We start from the raw sequence: 13,479 nt of genomic DNA, 5'->3' as shown, positions 1-13,479 counted from the left end.
TAACCACCACCAAGATTGATCTCGTTTCAAAAACAAACACCAGACACTGACCAAGACAAAATTTCAGAGAACCATTTCAACAAGAAAACGCTTCAAAGGTAAGACATTTACAAACCAAACCTTTACTGTAATATTGATTATTTGCTACAAAGATCCAGTCTAGGGTAATAACAGTATTTTAGATTCGAATGAAAGACAAAATCTTGAAACTATATTGGATTTCACTATAGGACTGACTGCATAGGACCATTACTCTAGTCACTAATTTAGCGGCTAGCATGCTGATTAATGGCTATAAAGTTCCAGTATATGGTAATAACACTGATTGTTCCCTATAAAATACTATATCTAAGGCATGTCTACCACTGTCAAGTTCCAGTATAGATAAAGTTCCAGTATATGGTAATAACACTGATTGTTCCCTATGAAATACTATTTCTAAGGCATGTCTACCACTGTCAAGTTCCAGTATATGGTAATAACACTGATTGTTTCCCTATGAAATACTATTTCTGAGGCATGTCTACCACTGTCAAGTTCCAGTATATGGTAATAACACTGATTGTTCCCTATGAAATACTATTTCTAAGGCATGTCTACCTCTGTCAAGTTCCAGTATGGGGTATTAACACCGATACTTTACTGTCGTGTTCCTATTTCTAATGCAGGTATACCAATTAAAAGATGAAGAAAGAAAGAGCCAGAAGAAACTCCAAAACAAAAGGCCAACAGTCATCATCCAAAACAACAACAAACAAGAAGCCAAGCAGATGGGAGGACCCAAATTATGTGCAGATCAAGAGCAACATGCTCTCTTTTGCAACAATAATTGACAACATCAGACAGAGACTTGAACGTCGGCACGATGTCTTAACACTGCTATCAAAGACACCTTTTTGGGCATTAATAGAAGCATATATCCAGAGAAGGTTAACAAAGGTAGAGTGCATGAAGTCTAACTACGACATTGTGAGACTCATACAAGTTTATGACACAAAGACAAAGAAGTTCAAGTTTAATGATGTTGACAGCGAGATGAAAAGCAATGATGTGGCTGAAATTTTTGGCTTGCCAAACAGTGGCAAGAAGTTACCAAGCACAACAACCTCAACAAGGCCAAAATTGCAGTTTGTAGAGAAATACTTCGCGCGGTATAAGAAGATAACAAAGACTTCAATTGATAAGTGCTTGAATTTAGCACTTGAAGATGAAACAGAAGAGGGTGCTATGGATGTAACAAGATTGATAATCCTACAACTCTTCATGACCAATCTATTCTGCAACTCTGGTTGTACACTTGCTTGGACATATACAACCACAATAGACACCATAGAAGAGATGGGGAAATATAATTGGGCTCGAGGAGTTTTGGACTACATGTATTTTGGATTAGAACAAGCAAAGAAGAACAAGAAGGACAAAAAAAAGCAGCCAAGCGTGAGTGGCTGCCTAATCCTAATACTGGTAAGAACACAAATCTCCAAACTGCAAATTCGTAGCATTATTCTAATGATATGAATTGACACGTGATATTTCAAAAAAATATTGTGCAGTATTGGCTGTGTCAAAGATCTAACCTGCTCACTCCAATTCCTGAAGAGAACAAATGACACCAAACACAAATGGAGTCTTCAAGAACTCAGCGCGAAGCTTCATCATCTAAAGAACAACCAGATAAAGGTACTCTTTCCTTTCAAATAATCTGCAGCTGATATGACAACATTGTTAATACCATGTCATGTACATACTTGTTAATACCATGTCATAGAAGTAAACTATGAATACCATGTCACAGAGGTAAACTATGAATACCATTTCATAGAAGTACACTATTAAAACCATGTCATAGAATTACACTCTTAATACTATGTCATAGAAGTGCACTCTTAATACTAACTCTACTCAACAAACAGATAAAAAGCACTAAAGCTCAAGAGCCAGATGATGATTCTGAAAGAAGAGAATGAAGAGAATGATGATGATTCTGAAGAAGAGAATGAAGAGGAGGATGATGGTGCTGAAGAAGTGAATGAAGAGCATGATGATGATGCTGCTGAAGAAGTGAGTGAAGACAAGGATGATGCTGCTGAAGAGGTGAATGAAGAGCATGGTGATGCTGCTGAAGAAGAAAATGAAGAGGAGGAGGATGCTGAAGTGAATGGAGACCATGATGATGCACAACATCAAGTCCAGCAACACCACCAGGTACAAGAAGACCTCCAAAATGAAATCCCAGAATATCGGAATTCAACGTTGTTTGAGGAAATTGTTAGATCAGTACCAGAATACAAGGAGGATGAAATACAGCTTACAAAAGAGTATATGATGGCGATCAATAATGCTGCTGAATATTGGACGAAGAAAGGAGAGCATCAAAAGATCCGTGATGCAATAGCATCTTGCATTAAACAGAATAAATTGATTCAGATGCTGTACAATGAAAAAGAAGAATTATTGAAGCATCAGCAGCAACTGCAGAAGATGGTTAAGGAAGCAGCACATCACAAGAAAGTCATACAATTAGATGTTCATCAGGAAAAATCCTACATGACAAAGCTGCAGCTAGAAAATGATCAACTTCTTGCAGAGAAGATTTCCTACTTGGACATTATTAATGAAAAGGAAGCTGTTATTGTCTCGTTGAGAGATCAAAAATTAGCGCAAGAACTGCAGAGTGAGGAGGATAAAGAAGAAAAGAAAGAAGGTGAAGCAGAAAAGATAAAATCAAGAAAACCAGATTCCTCATTCCCTAAAGCAGAGACGAGAGCACAAAAGAGAAAGGCACAAAAAAAACCAGCCAAATCAAAGAAGAAGGCCAAAGGTTCATTCCTGCAATGGAATACATATCAGGTCTACAACATGCTGGATGAACTCTCACAAGAAAAGCTGAGAAATTACTGGAAAAATTCAGTTGATGGGTAAGGCAATGTGTTTCATTCATTTTCAATGCAAGATGCTATTATTGAACATGCATTAGAAAATAGGATTTCATTGTGTTATTACCCTATACTAGAACTTTACAGGGGGTAGACATGCATTAGTTATAGGATTTCAGAGGAATCTAGCAGTGTTATTACCCTATATTGGAACTTTGCAGTGATAGACATGCATTAGATATAGGATTTCATAGGATACAAGCAGTGTTATTACCCTATACTGGAACTTTACAATGGTAGACATGCATTAGAAAAAGGTTTTTTAGGAAACAAGCAGTATTATTACCCTATACTGGAACTTTATTGAACAGTTCTTTCAATTTTATTGCCATTTTTTCTAACTACAAATACTGTTACAAGCACTGCTTTTTGACAAGGGACAAGCATTTTGTTCAAAGATGACATACAAAGCTTATTAAGAGATGCTGAAATTTATGGACAAATCATAGATGCGTATGCCGAGATACTTCATCATGATGAAAAGAAGGACCCTAAAAGACAACAGAATGCATGCATCACGTGCTACGCATACGTAAGATCATAGCTATCCCATTACTTCTAGTAAAAATCACAAATTATTCATCTTCCTATACTTTTCACATTCTCTCTAATGCCGAAACTATTAATTTTGCAGAGGTATCTCACAGATAAAATGCACCCAAGAACATTCGATGAATATTTTGTCAAACTCCTTGAATGCATAGGGAAAACTTCAAAGGTGTTCATACCAATAACGGATGGCGGACACCACACCCTGCTTGTCTTCGACACCAATTCATTGCAATGGACGCACTACAACTCATTGAGGGGGGAAACTGAGCAAACCGTTGAATACTACAACAAAAAAGCAATAATTTTGGTAAGACAGACTCCTACTATGAACTGTTAATACAAGGCATGAACAAAACAGTTAATCAGTGAAGCTAACAACATACTTGCCTACAATGCAGGCAGACGCAACAAATGTCTTCCTCAATAGTGTCAAGGAATGTGCTCCAACAATTTTAGAAAAAAACAGCTTCACACTTCTTGAGTTCAAGAAGCCCGTCTACAATGAAGAATTGACCGACGAGATTGCAAAACTTCTTCGAAACCTGAAAGTTACACCAGCAATTGCTCAAACAATACAATATCTGATGAAACATGATCCCACCAAATTCAACTTTAAGGAGGACAGGGAATGCGCCCAACAACCTGAAAAGTCGTAAGTTTCACAATAACACTTTTCTTCCCCCAATTCAAATTAAACTATGATTCACTAAATGTTGCATATATATATGTGTGTGTGTGTGTGAATTTGCAGAAACGATTGTGGAGTATTTGTCATGTACTACATGCAGAAGTTGTCACAAGGAAAACAAATTGAAGAAAGCTTGAGTACAGAGCATGTGTGGGAAATGAGAAAAGAAGTTTTATTGAAGACAATGGAAAGTGAAAAAAGTTGGTATTTCACAAAAGAGAATGAAGGATGAAAGCATGGATTTCACAAAATTTAGAACTATAAAATAGTAAATGTTCGGCTTCTAACTTCCAAATGTCAAATTGTTAATATGTAGCTTCTAACCAAAATCTTTTGATGCTTCTTAACTTTCAAATGTCAAATAGTTACTGTGTAGTGAGATTCAAATGTAAAAAATTGTTACTCTATAGCTTCTTCTATATTTCAAACTGCGAATTAACAGTGTTCAAAATGCGTATTAACAGTGACTTTCAAAAAGCCCAGCCCAAGTTGAGAAAATCAAGGTCAGAAACGAAATAAAGCCCAAAACAAATCAACCAAGCCATAGAAAAATACAGAAAAAAGGCCCAGTCTAATTTGACAAAAAAAAGCCCAAACAAACCAAAAAAAGAGCCCAGAAAACTCAACAAGCCAATAAAGCCCAATTTCACTAAGCCCATTGAAAAAAAAGAAAATATCTCAACGCAGAGTACACGCACGCACCCAAAAAGCGAAAAACCCACTCACCCTCTCACTCCGATCTTTGCGACGCGACCCACTCCAAAAGCAGGCGAAAACCTCCATAACCACCAGTGCAGAGAGACAACCTCCATAACCACCAATCAACGACAAACTCCATAACGAGAAAGCCGGCGAATCGAAGTTATATTCTGCCATAGCCAAAAGTCTTCAAAATCGACACTACAAAAAGCAACTGAGCACAAGGACAACCAGGAAAAAGGGAAGAAAATTTCTTCCATAAACATCGACAGAAAGGTACAATCTTAAAAACCCACAATGACTTTCCACTTTCGTCTTAAGATTCTGCTAACTAATGCAAGAGTACCACGTTTAATACAGGTAACCAACGAAAAGGTCCAACAATGACAGAAACAAACACTCAAGATTCTTCACAAATGGCTGACAAAGCATCACTATCAGACTCCCAGGTATTACAAAATCTCTTAACGTCAAAGTCCAATAGCAATGTTTTGAAAAGACGCATGTTTCGACTGCAAATGTATACGTTTCACAACTGTTCATACCATGTCATAGAACTTGAACTGTTAATACCATGTCACAACTGTTAATACCATGCATCTTGCTCTTCTAGGGCACTACGAAGCAGTGCACTTGAAGACCAAAATATATAGCATCCTTTATTAATCAAAATCAGGATCGCTATGCATCTTTCTCTTCTAGTGCATCGCTTTGCAGCACTTGAAGACCAAAAATATATAGCATGCTATGTATCTTGCTCTTCTAGTGCACTGCAAACCAGTGCACTTGAAGACCAAAATATGTAGCATCCTTTGTTAATCAAAATCTGGGACTTCTATGCATCTTGCTCTTCTAGTGCAACATGCACTAGAAATGTATATGAAAAAAAATCGTAGTGCACTAAAAAAGAGAAGCATGAGGTTCAAATGCATAGAAGTAAATGGTTAATACCATGTCATAGAAGTATTAATACTTATGTTTCATCTTTCTTTTGTTTAGTTAAAGTAACCTATTTGTTTCACTTTGCAGGTGGTCATATGGAAAAAGGTAACCGGGTTGAAATTCAAAAAAAAAGCATACAAAAGGATCACAAGCCAGCAAAAGCACAAAACAGCATCAAGAAACACACAAGGCACACCACCAACAACAGCAAAAGCCAAACTATCCACACCCAAATCCGCAAACACACTGAAACCAAAGAAAACAACGAAGACAAAAAAAACACAATCTCAAACACAAAAACCTCAACCAAACAGACGCAATAACCCAGATTATGTGCAGATCAAGAGCAACATGCTCACATTTGACAACACATTGCAAACGGTAAAAGACAAGCTTGCAGCAAGAAAGGACGTCCTCAAGATCCTACAAAAAACGCCATTCTGGAGCATCATCAAGGCTTACATGGAAGGTCAGTTAACCAAGGTAGAATGCCAGAAGTCTAATTATCAAATAATTAAACTAATCAGACTCTACAACCCCGCAACCAAAAAATTCAAATTCAGTGAAGGCAACGAGCATGAAATTACAAGCAATGATGTGTCTGACATCTTTGGATTGCCAAACAAAGGAAACAAGTTGCCAAGCACAACAACTTCCACAAGAACAAATTTGGCCTTCGAAAAGAAGTACTTCGAGAAGTCAAAAAAAATCACAAAAACTGAGATTGATAGGTGTCTGAACACAAAGCAATAGCAGATGACAGAAAGAAGAATGCAATGGATGTTGTCAGGTTGTTAATCCTAGAGCTCTTCATCACAAATCTCTTTTGCAACTCTGGGGCGACAATGGCTTGGACCTTTTTGACTATGATCGACACATTAGAAGCGTGAACAGCTACAATTGGGCACAAGGAGTCTTAGATTACATGCATTATGGACTGGACCAAGCCATAAAAAATAAAAAGGACAAGACAAATCAACCAAGCGTCAGTGGTTGCCTTGTGCTAATCCTGGTAAGAAACTACATCCATTTGTTAATCCTGTTATATTATTTGTTTTTATGTGCATTAACACTTTATATTGAAAAACATGTTTGCAGTATTGGCTGTGTGAAAGAACTAACTGATCACCCAATTCCCGGAAGAGAAGATCACAAACCAGCGGCTGTCAAATGGAGCCTTCCGGAGCTCAATATCAAGCTGAATATTGCAACATATGAAAACATTAAGGCATTTTTCTTACTTCCATAAACATATATAATGTTAGTACACCATAATTACTACTGACTCCAATAATTCAACAGATAAAAGCTGCTGACAATGAAAAATAAGAAGCAACAAAGACTGATCATGCAGACCATGAAGAACAAGAAGAAAATGAAGAGGATGATGACTTTGTTATCACACTTAAAGATTGGGTAAGATAACCTACAATGATCCAACATTTATATTTCAAAACTGAATTGATAGTGTACAAACACATATACATGTATATAAATTTGCTAATACTTTTTTTTTCCTTTCTAATATTTGTGACAGTTAAAGAGTCAAACACAAAAAGGAAAAAGCTGCATCATATTACCTTAAAACAGAACTTCAGCTTCCATGAAAATGTGGACCAAAGTGCAACCCAGACAAAAACTCCACAACATGAGCAAAATGAAGACAATGCACAATCATTGGGATGCAAAGCAGATGATGAAATTGAAGAACCACCAGCACAATCATTGGAATGCGAAGCAGATGATGAAATTGAAGAACAAGGAGTTGACCTTAGTGCACTCAAGTGACGGAGGAGGACATCAATGTCCAAAGAATGTAACCCGAACTTGACAGCCAAGAAGAAGACTTCGACTCCATTTTTGTGGACATAGTGAGGTCAATCCCAGAGTACTACAAGCATGAAATAGCCCCTACCCATGAGAAAATCCAACAGCTGAAAGAAGCAATCGACTATTGGATTGAAAAGGCAGATACTCGAAGGGATATGATGCAGACTGCTATAGAATCCTGCATAAAGAAAAATTCATTCATTCAACAAATATGGACTGAAAAAGAAGAGTTGGAGCAACAAATTGAAATACCGAAAAAGCAGCTTGAGCAAGAGAAAAAAGAAGGTGCAAAATTACAAGGGGAACTTCATGCACTCAAATCAAATAGGAGACAGCTACAGGAACAACATGAACTACTTGAAGGGGAAAAGTTGTCCTGCATTGAGAGCATGAAAGAAAAAGACACTGTTATTGCCTCTTTGCAACATGTGATGGGAAAAAAAATCAAACAAGGTGAACAAGGAGAAATTCCGATGAAAGAACAAGCTGATAAGGAGAAAAAAGATGAGAGAATAGCAGAAGAAAGTGAATTGGAGATGCAAGAATCTCCTAATGATGAAGATGAGAACGCCGATGGAAAAACTCCTGAAAAGTTAGTTATCATGCAAGCAAAAGAAGTAGGAACACGGCAATTGCGTTCGCATCAAAATAATCAAAGACAGAAAAGACAGAAGCCCGCAAAGAAACCAGACACATACCCGAAGCACATAAGAAAGGCGAAAAGAGCAAGCCAAAGCGAAGATGAAGCAGCCAACGAAAAAAAAGGAGGACAAAGATACATACCTTCAGTTGCACATGTATGAGGTCTACAACAGGCTGGATGAAATATCAAAGAAGAAGTTGGAAAATTATCGAAATCTGCATCTGATTCTGATGAGTAAGCCAATCATGTAATTACACTTAATACTATGCCTTAGAACTGTCATAGAATTACACTGTTAATACTATGTCATAGAACTGTCTTGTTATTAAACTATTATGAGATTATCATTTTTCAACAACATTATTGTCGCAGGGACGCTTTTTACCTACAAAATAGGACAATATTATACAAACATAACATTGAAAAGCTGATGGGAGATGGTCCAATTTCTGCACTAATCATCGATGTTTATGGAGAGGCACTTAATGATGATGCGAAGCAGAACCCTCAGAAACAGAAAAATGCATATTTGTCCGCCAATAACTATGTAAGATCACATCTAATACATCAATTTTATATCATCAACATGCTCACTAATCACCAACACATGACTTTTGCATATGTTTTTGCGAGGTGCCTCACACAAGCTGACATATCATGCTTTCTATATGCCACTCCTAGAAAATATTGGAAGAGTTGATAGAGTGTTCATACCAATTACAGATGAGAACCACCATACGCTGCTTGTCTTTGACACCGGTGCAGTAAAATGGACACACTTCAACTCATTCAGGGGGACATCAGAACGAACTCTCCAATATTATCACAAGAAGGCAATTGTTTTGGTAAGTAAGACTGGTGATTAACACTGTTAATACATAGGACACTAAATTTAAAGGAAACTAAGCACATACTTGACTATGATGCAGGTTGAGACAGCAAATATATTCCTCTGTCTTCTTAAGGAATGTGCTGCAGTATCACTGAAAACAAAACTCGTCCAAATTCCTGATTTTGATGCCAAGATGCCGAGAGGGCTTAATGAAGCTTCAGCTAGAATGATATCAAAAATACTTGCCAGCAACGAACTTACACCAGAATATGCTCAGACAATAAAGTATCTGATTTGTCATGATACTACTAACTTCAAGCTGACGAGAACAGAGAATGTCCCCAACAAGCAAACAATTCGTAAGTTACGCAATAACAGTGAAACTTTCATCCTATTCAACTAAAAAAATACTGAAATAACTCCTGCATGTGTATCTCTATTATGCAGCAATGATTGTGGCGTCTTTGTCATGCACTTCATGAAGCAGCTTTCCAAAGACCAACAAATAGAATCAGATTTCAACAAAGAAAAGGTCTGGCAAATGAGAAAAGAAGTCCTCATGAAAATTATGAGCAATGAAAGAAGTTGGATTTCCATCAAAGAAAGAGAAGAGAGAAATGCAAAATAATGAAGTTGTAATCAAATATTTTGCCAAAATTCTTGCTTATATTGTAGTTTCTTAGGACTTGTGTAGGTTTAGAACATTGAAGTAAAGTGATTTTCAAATTCAAGTTATGTACTTATTCAAAAACCAGTTTATTTACGTGAATTAACAGTGTATGTAACCTGAAATAATGGTCTCCATAGCACTAAAACAACTAAAAAGGTGAACTGCAACAAATAACAACGCACTCTCAATACAATGTTAATGCTATTTGATAGAAATAAATTGTTAATACCATGTCATAAAACTATCTTTCAATTTCAACAATGGCATGAACAATGAGCATTAAATAGCGTTCGTTCATTTATAGATTATTCAAACAGCAGTAATGCTTAATTCATATCAAACTTCAAAACCGAAATTTGCAAAATACCAAAAATGGTAAATATTATGTATTAATACCAAAAATTCAAAGTGTATTCATATGCAGTGACTGCTATTTCACCGTATTAACAACTTGCATATCAATTTCTATTCCTTTCAACTATGATTGTCATTAATCAATCACATAGCACTTTAACTAGTTAAAAACTAACTACTCTCATTCAAGTCTTTATACTCAGAACCTTTACATCAAATAGGAACCTTGCAAGTCCTCCTATTATGACGATCACAAGAACCGCATCTCTTGCACTTCACCTGCCTTTTAGTTTCACTGCTTGACTTGAAGCGCTTTGTCGGAGGTCGTCCCGGAGGCTTTCTTGTATGAGGAGGTAGAAGAAAAACATCTCCAGGATGAGGCTTCTCAATATCAGGTATGGGAAATATAGGGGTTGCATAAGTAGCCTTATAAAAGTCTGCCTTGTAATACTCATCCACAAAGTTGTACAAACATAACCCGGAATGTTGGATAACTTGAATCGCATGCTGACACGGAAACCCAAGCAATTGCCACTGATAACAGGAGCAAAACCTCTCGTCCAAATTGACCATAACACTCAAATCAGCATGAACTTCAAAAACAGATTCACTCGCGCGACATATCCTCCAATGACGACCCTTTGCAGCTAAATTCTTCAACTCATCCTCAATCACAGGACACAAAACACTACTCCATTTCTCGGATGCAAGCTTCCTCCTAGAAATCATCTCCATCATTTTGATCCTAACAGTGTCAATCATCTCATAAATTGGAAGCCTACGCACATCCTTAACCCATGAATTAAACGACTTGGACAAGGCATTACTAACCTCCCCATACCTCTTTCCCGGAAAAAATGCATTAGCAAAATTTTGGACAGGGAGATCAGCCAAAAACTTATCAATTATTTTTGAACCGCCATCATCTCTTAATTTTTTCAACGTATCTTGATATTCCTCAACAGTCGGTGCATACAACAACTTACAAAAAAGCCATAAAATATGATCCTTGAAAGAGGAACCAACAGCATGCGGATACTTCTTTTTCAAGTTCTCTTTCAAATGATATAGACAAAAACCATGGGGAGAAGCAGGAAAAACAGTCCTAACAGCATCGATAATAGCACCATGCCTATCAGAAATGAATGTAAGTTGCCTACCTTCATCAACCAAGACTTCAGATATCCTTTGCAGAAACCACCTCCAATTATCCACAGTTTCACCGGATACAATCGCAAAGGCAAAAGGGAATACTTCTACAAGAAACAGAGAACTATATTAGTTAGTTTGAACTGTAACAGTGTTACCACATAAAGCAGAGTAAAACTACAATGCATAAAAATACTAAGATGCAGGGTATGAACAGTATAGAAACTGTTCATACCACTTAATGGAAGTCAACAACTACAGCATTTACATTTGCATAACTACACTGTTCATACTACTCAATGGAAGTCAACAACTACAGCATTTACATTTGAATAACTACACTGTTCATACCACTCAATGGAAGTCAACAACTACAGCATTTACATTACATACCTTTATTTCCATTCTTTGCAGTAGCTCCTAGAAGAGTACCCTTGTACTTGTTTGTGACGAAAGTACCATCAATGAACAGCATAGGCCTACACCACCGAAAACCATCAATGGAGGCCTTAAAACATATAAAGATCCGCTGGAAACGAGAACCATCCTCGCCACAGTCAAGCACACAATGAGATCCGACATTGCTGGCCTTCAAAACATTCACATACCAAGGCAGGTGAGCATAAGACAACTCCTCATCACCATGCAAATCCTTAGTAGCCGACTCCTTCCCATACCACGCAACATGATAAGGGATATCCAATCCATAATTCTCCTTCAAATCAGTAATCAGCTCAATAGGCCTTACCAAAGGATTGCTACGAACCTTATCTTTGACAATTGAAGACACCAAACGAGACCCCATTGCCTTATTTCTCTTCTCACGGATCAAACCACTGCAACTGTGTGCATTATTTAAGTTCTTAATATAAAAAAATCCATTTACATTCGACTTAACAGCATGCACATGCCACTCACAGCCATTTGATTCCTTCTTAGCACACACAGCAGTAACACGACGAGGCTCATTTTTCAAATATTTCATCTTAAAACCATTCTCAATCGAGTACTTAGCCAACTTATCACGGAATTCACAAACTCCACCCTCAAACTTCTGACCCTCATGAGTAATATAACCCTCCCAATCAGTAGACAAATACTTACGACCTCCACAACTACCATATTTGCCTAAATATTCACTTCCATACTCACTGCTAATACCATCAAAATCCATACTCAAACAAGGAGAAGCTGCACTTGAATCAACAATACTACCAGTTTGAATTGAATATTTACATGTATCCTCATCTTGTGCAAAACTGTAATTGTTAGGAACAACCTCCAACAAAAAAGGAGAAGCAATTATGTTCAGATAATGACTTGAACATAATTCACTACAGCCTTATCCCTAACAGCAATGTGAATTAATTGATCCTTCGTCAGTCCACATACCATAAACATGATTTTCAAATCATCATCCAATTCCAATAAACAATTGGAGCAATCCGTATAAGAGTACCTCAACTCAAAATGACCTAACTTCAGCTTGAACCTACTACACAACTCGTTAGACAGCCAATCAAAAGTAGTAGTTGAAGACAAAATAAGCATTAAAGTTCCACCACCATAGGTGCACTTTGCCACTCTCGAATCATCCATATCTATACAAAAAAACAACAAACAAAACAAAAATGACTACTAGCAATAACAGTGGATGCCGAGTATTAACAGTGAATTATAGTCGACTCAAAAACCAATAGTGCATAAACAGAAAAAACACGAATATACTCAGATTCAACTGAAAAAACCTCAATTAATATGAAAACCAAATCGAATATCACAAAAGTTTCACCACACCTCAAATCAAAACACAAGAGCAAATCCACAATCAAAACGAATCTGAAATCAATCCAAATTATAAACAAAAAGAAACGAAAACCTAATCAGCAACTTAATTAATCGAACATGAAATCACCAAAAATCAGACTACAATATAGTCGAATCCTCAAAAAACGAATATGAATTCACAAGAAAAAATCAAATACCTCAAAATAGAAGATCACAGATCGCACCAAGCTCCAATCGAGTCTCTTGCAGCGCAATATCAATCCAAAATTACCAAATCAAACAACAAAGAACAAAAAAATTGAAGCAATAGAACTTCAATCTACACCATACTGAGCTCAGAAGAATCCAAAAAGAAGATCCGAAACCACATCATACCGAGCTTCGTTCAAGAGGTGA

The 13,479-nt window shown here is 36.9% G+C and overlaps 1 protein-coding gene and 1 long non-coding RNA gene across 2 annotated transcripts; one reads left to right on the top strand and one right to left on the bottom strand.

Annotated features, from left to right (window-relative positions):
- Positions 1-3,656: 3,656 nt before the first annotated feature.
- On the top strand, positions 3,657-4,850 carry LOC148915185 (uncharacterized). Its single transcript, XR_016122143.1, has 3 exons — positions 3,657-3,795; positions 3,887-4,140; positions 4,240-4,850. It is a non-coding gene; the product is annotated as an uncharacterized LOC148915185 (long non-coding RNA).
- Positions 4,851-10,359: 5,509 nt separating this feature from the next.
- LOC148915184 (uncharacterized) lies at positions 10,360-12,894 on the bottom strand. The gene is made up of 3 exons (XM_089041238.1): positions 12,688-12,894; positions 11,689-12,574; positions 10,360-11,402 (listed from the first exon to the last, which is right to left on the bottom strand). Exons 1-3 carry the CDS (start codon positions 12,892-12,894, stop codon positions 10,360-10,362), a joined length of 2,136 nt encoding a protein of 711 aa, XP_088897364.1.
- Between the last annotated feature and the right edge of the window lie 585 nt (positions 12,895-13,479).

Source organism: Prunus mume, linkage group LG7, assembly GCF_029339155.1.
Source record: "Prunus mume cultivar Tortuosa linkage group LG7, ASM2933915v1, whole genome shotgun sequence".
Lineage (NCBI taxonomy): Eukaryota > Viridiplantae > Streptophyta > Magnoliopsida > Rosales > Rosaceae > Prunus > Prunus mume.
This window is presented reverse-complemented; position numbering and strand designations above follow the sequence as displayed.

What these genes read in the sequence shown, in the direction of transcription:
- LOC148915184 (XM_089041238.1), bottom strand. Translation starts at nt 12,894, where the DNA reads ATGGATGATTCGAGAGTGGCAAAGTGCACCTATGGTGGTGGAACTTTA. An exon ending in ATTTGAAAATCATGTTTATG is followed by an intron (nt 12,575 to 12,687) that starts GTATGTGGACTG and finishes TTTTTGTTGGAG; the next exon opens with GTTGTTCCTAACAATTACAG. An exon ending in TGCAAAGAATGGAAATAAAG is followed by an intron (nt 11,403 to 11,688) that starts GTATGTAATGTA and finishes TGTTTCTTGTAG; the next exon opens with AAGTATTCCCTTTTGCCTTT.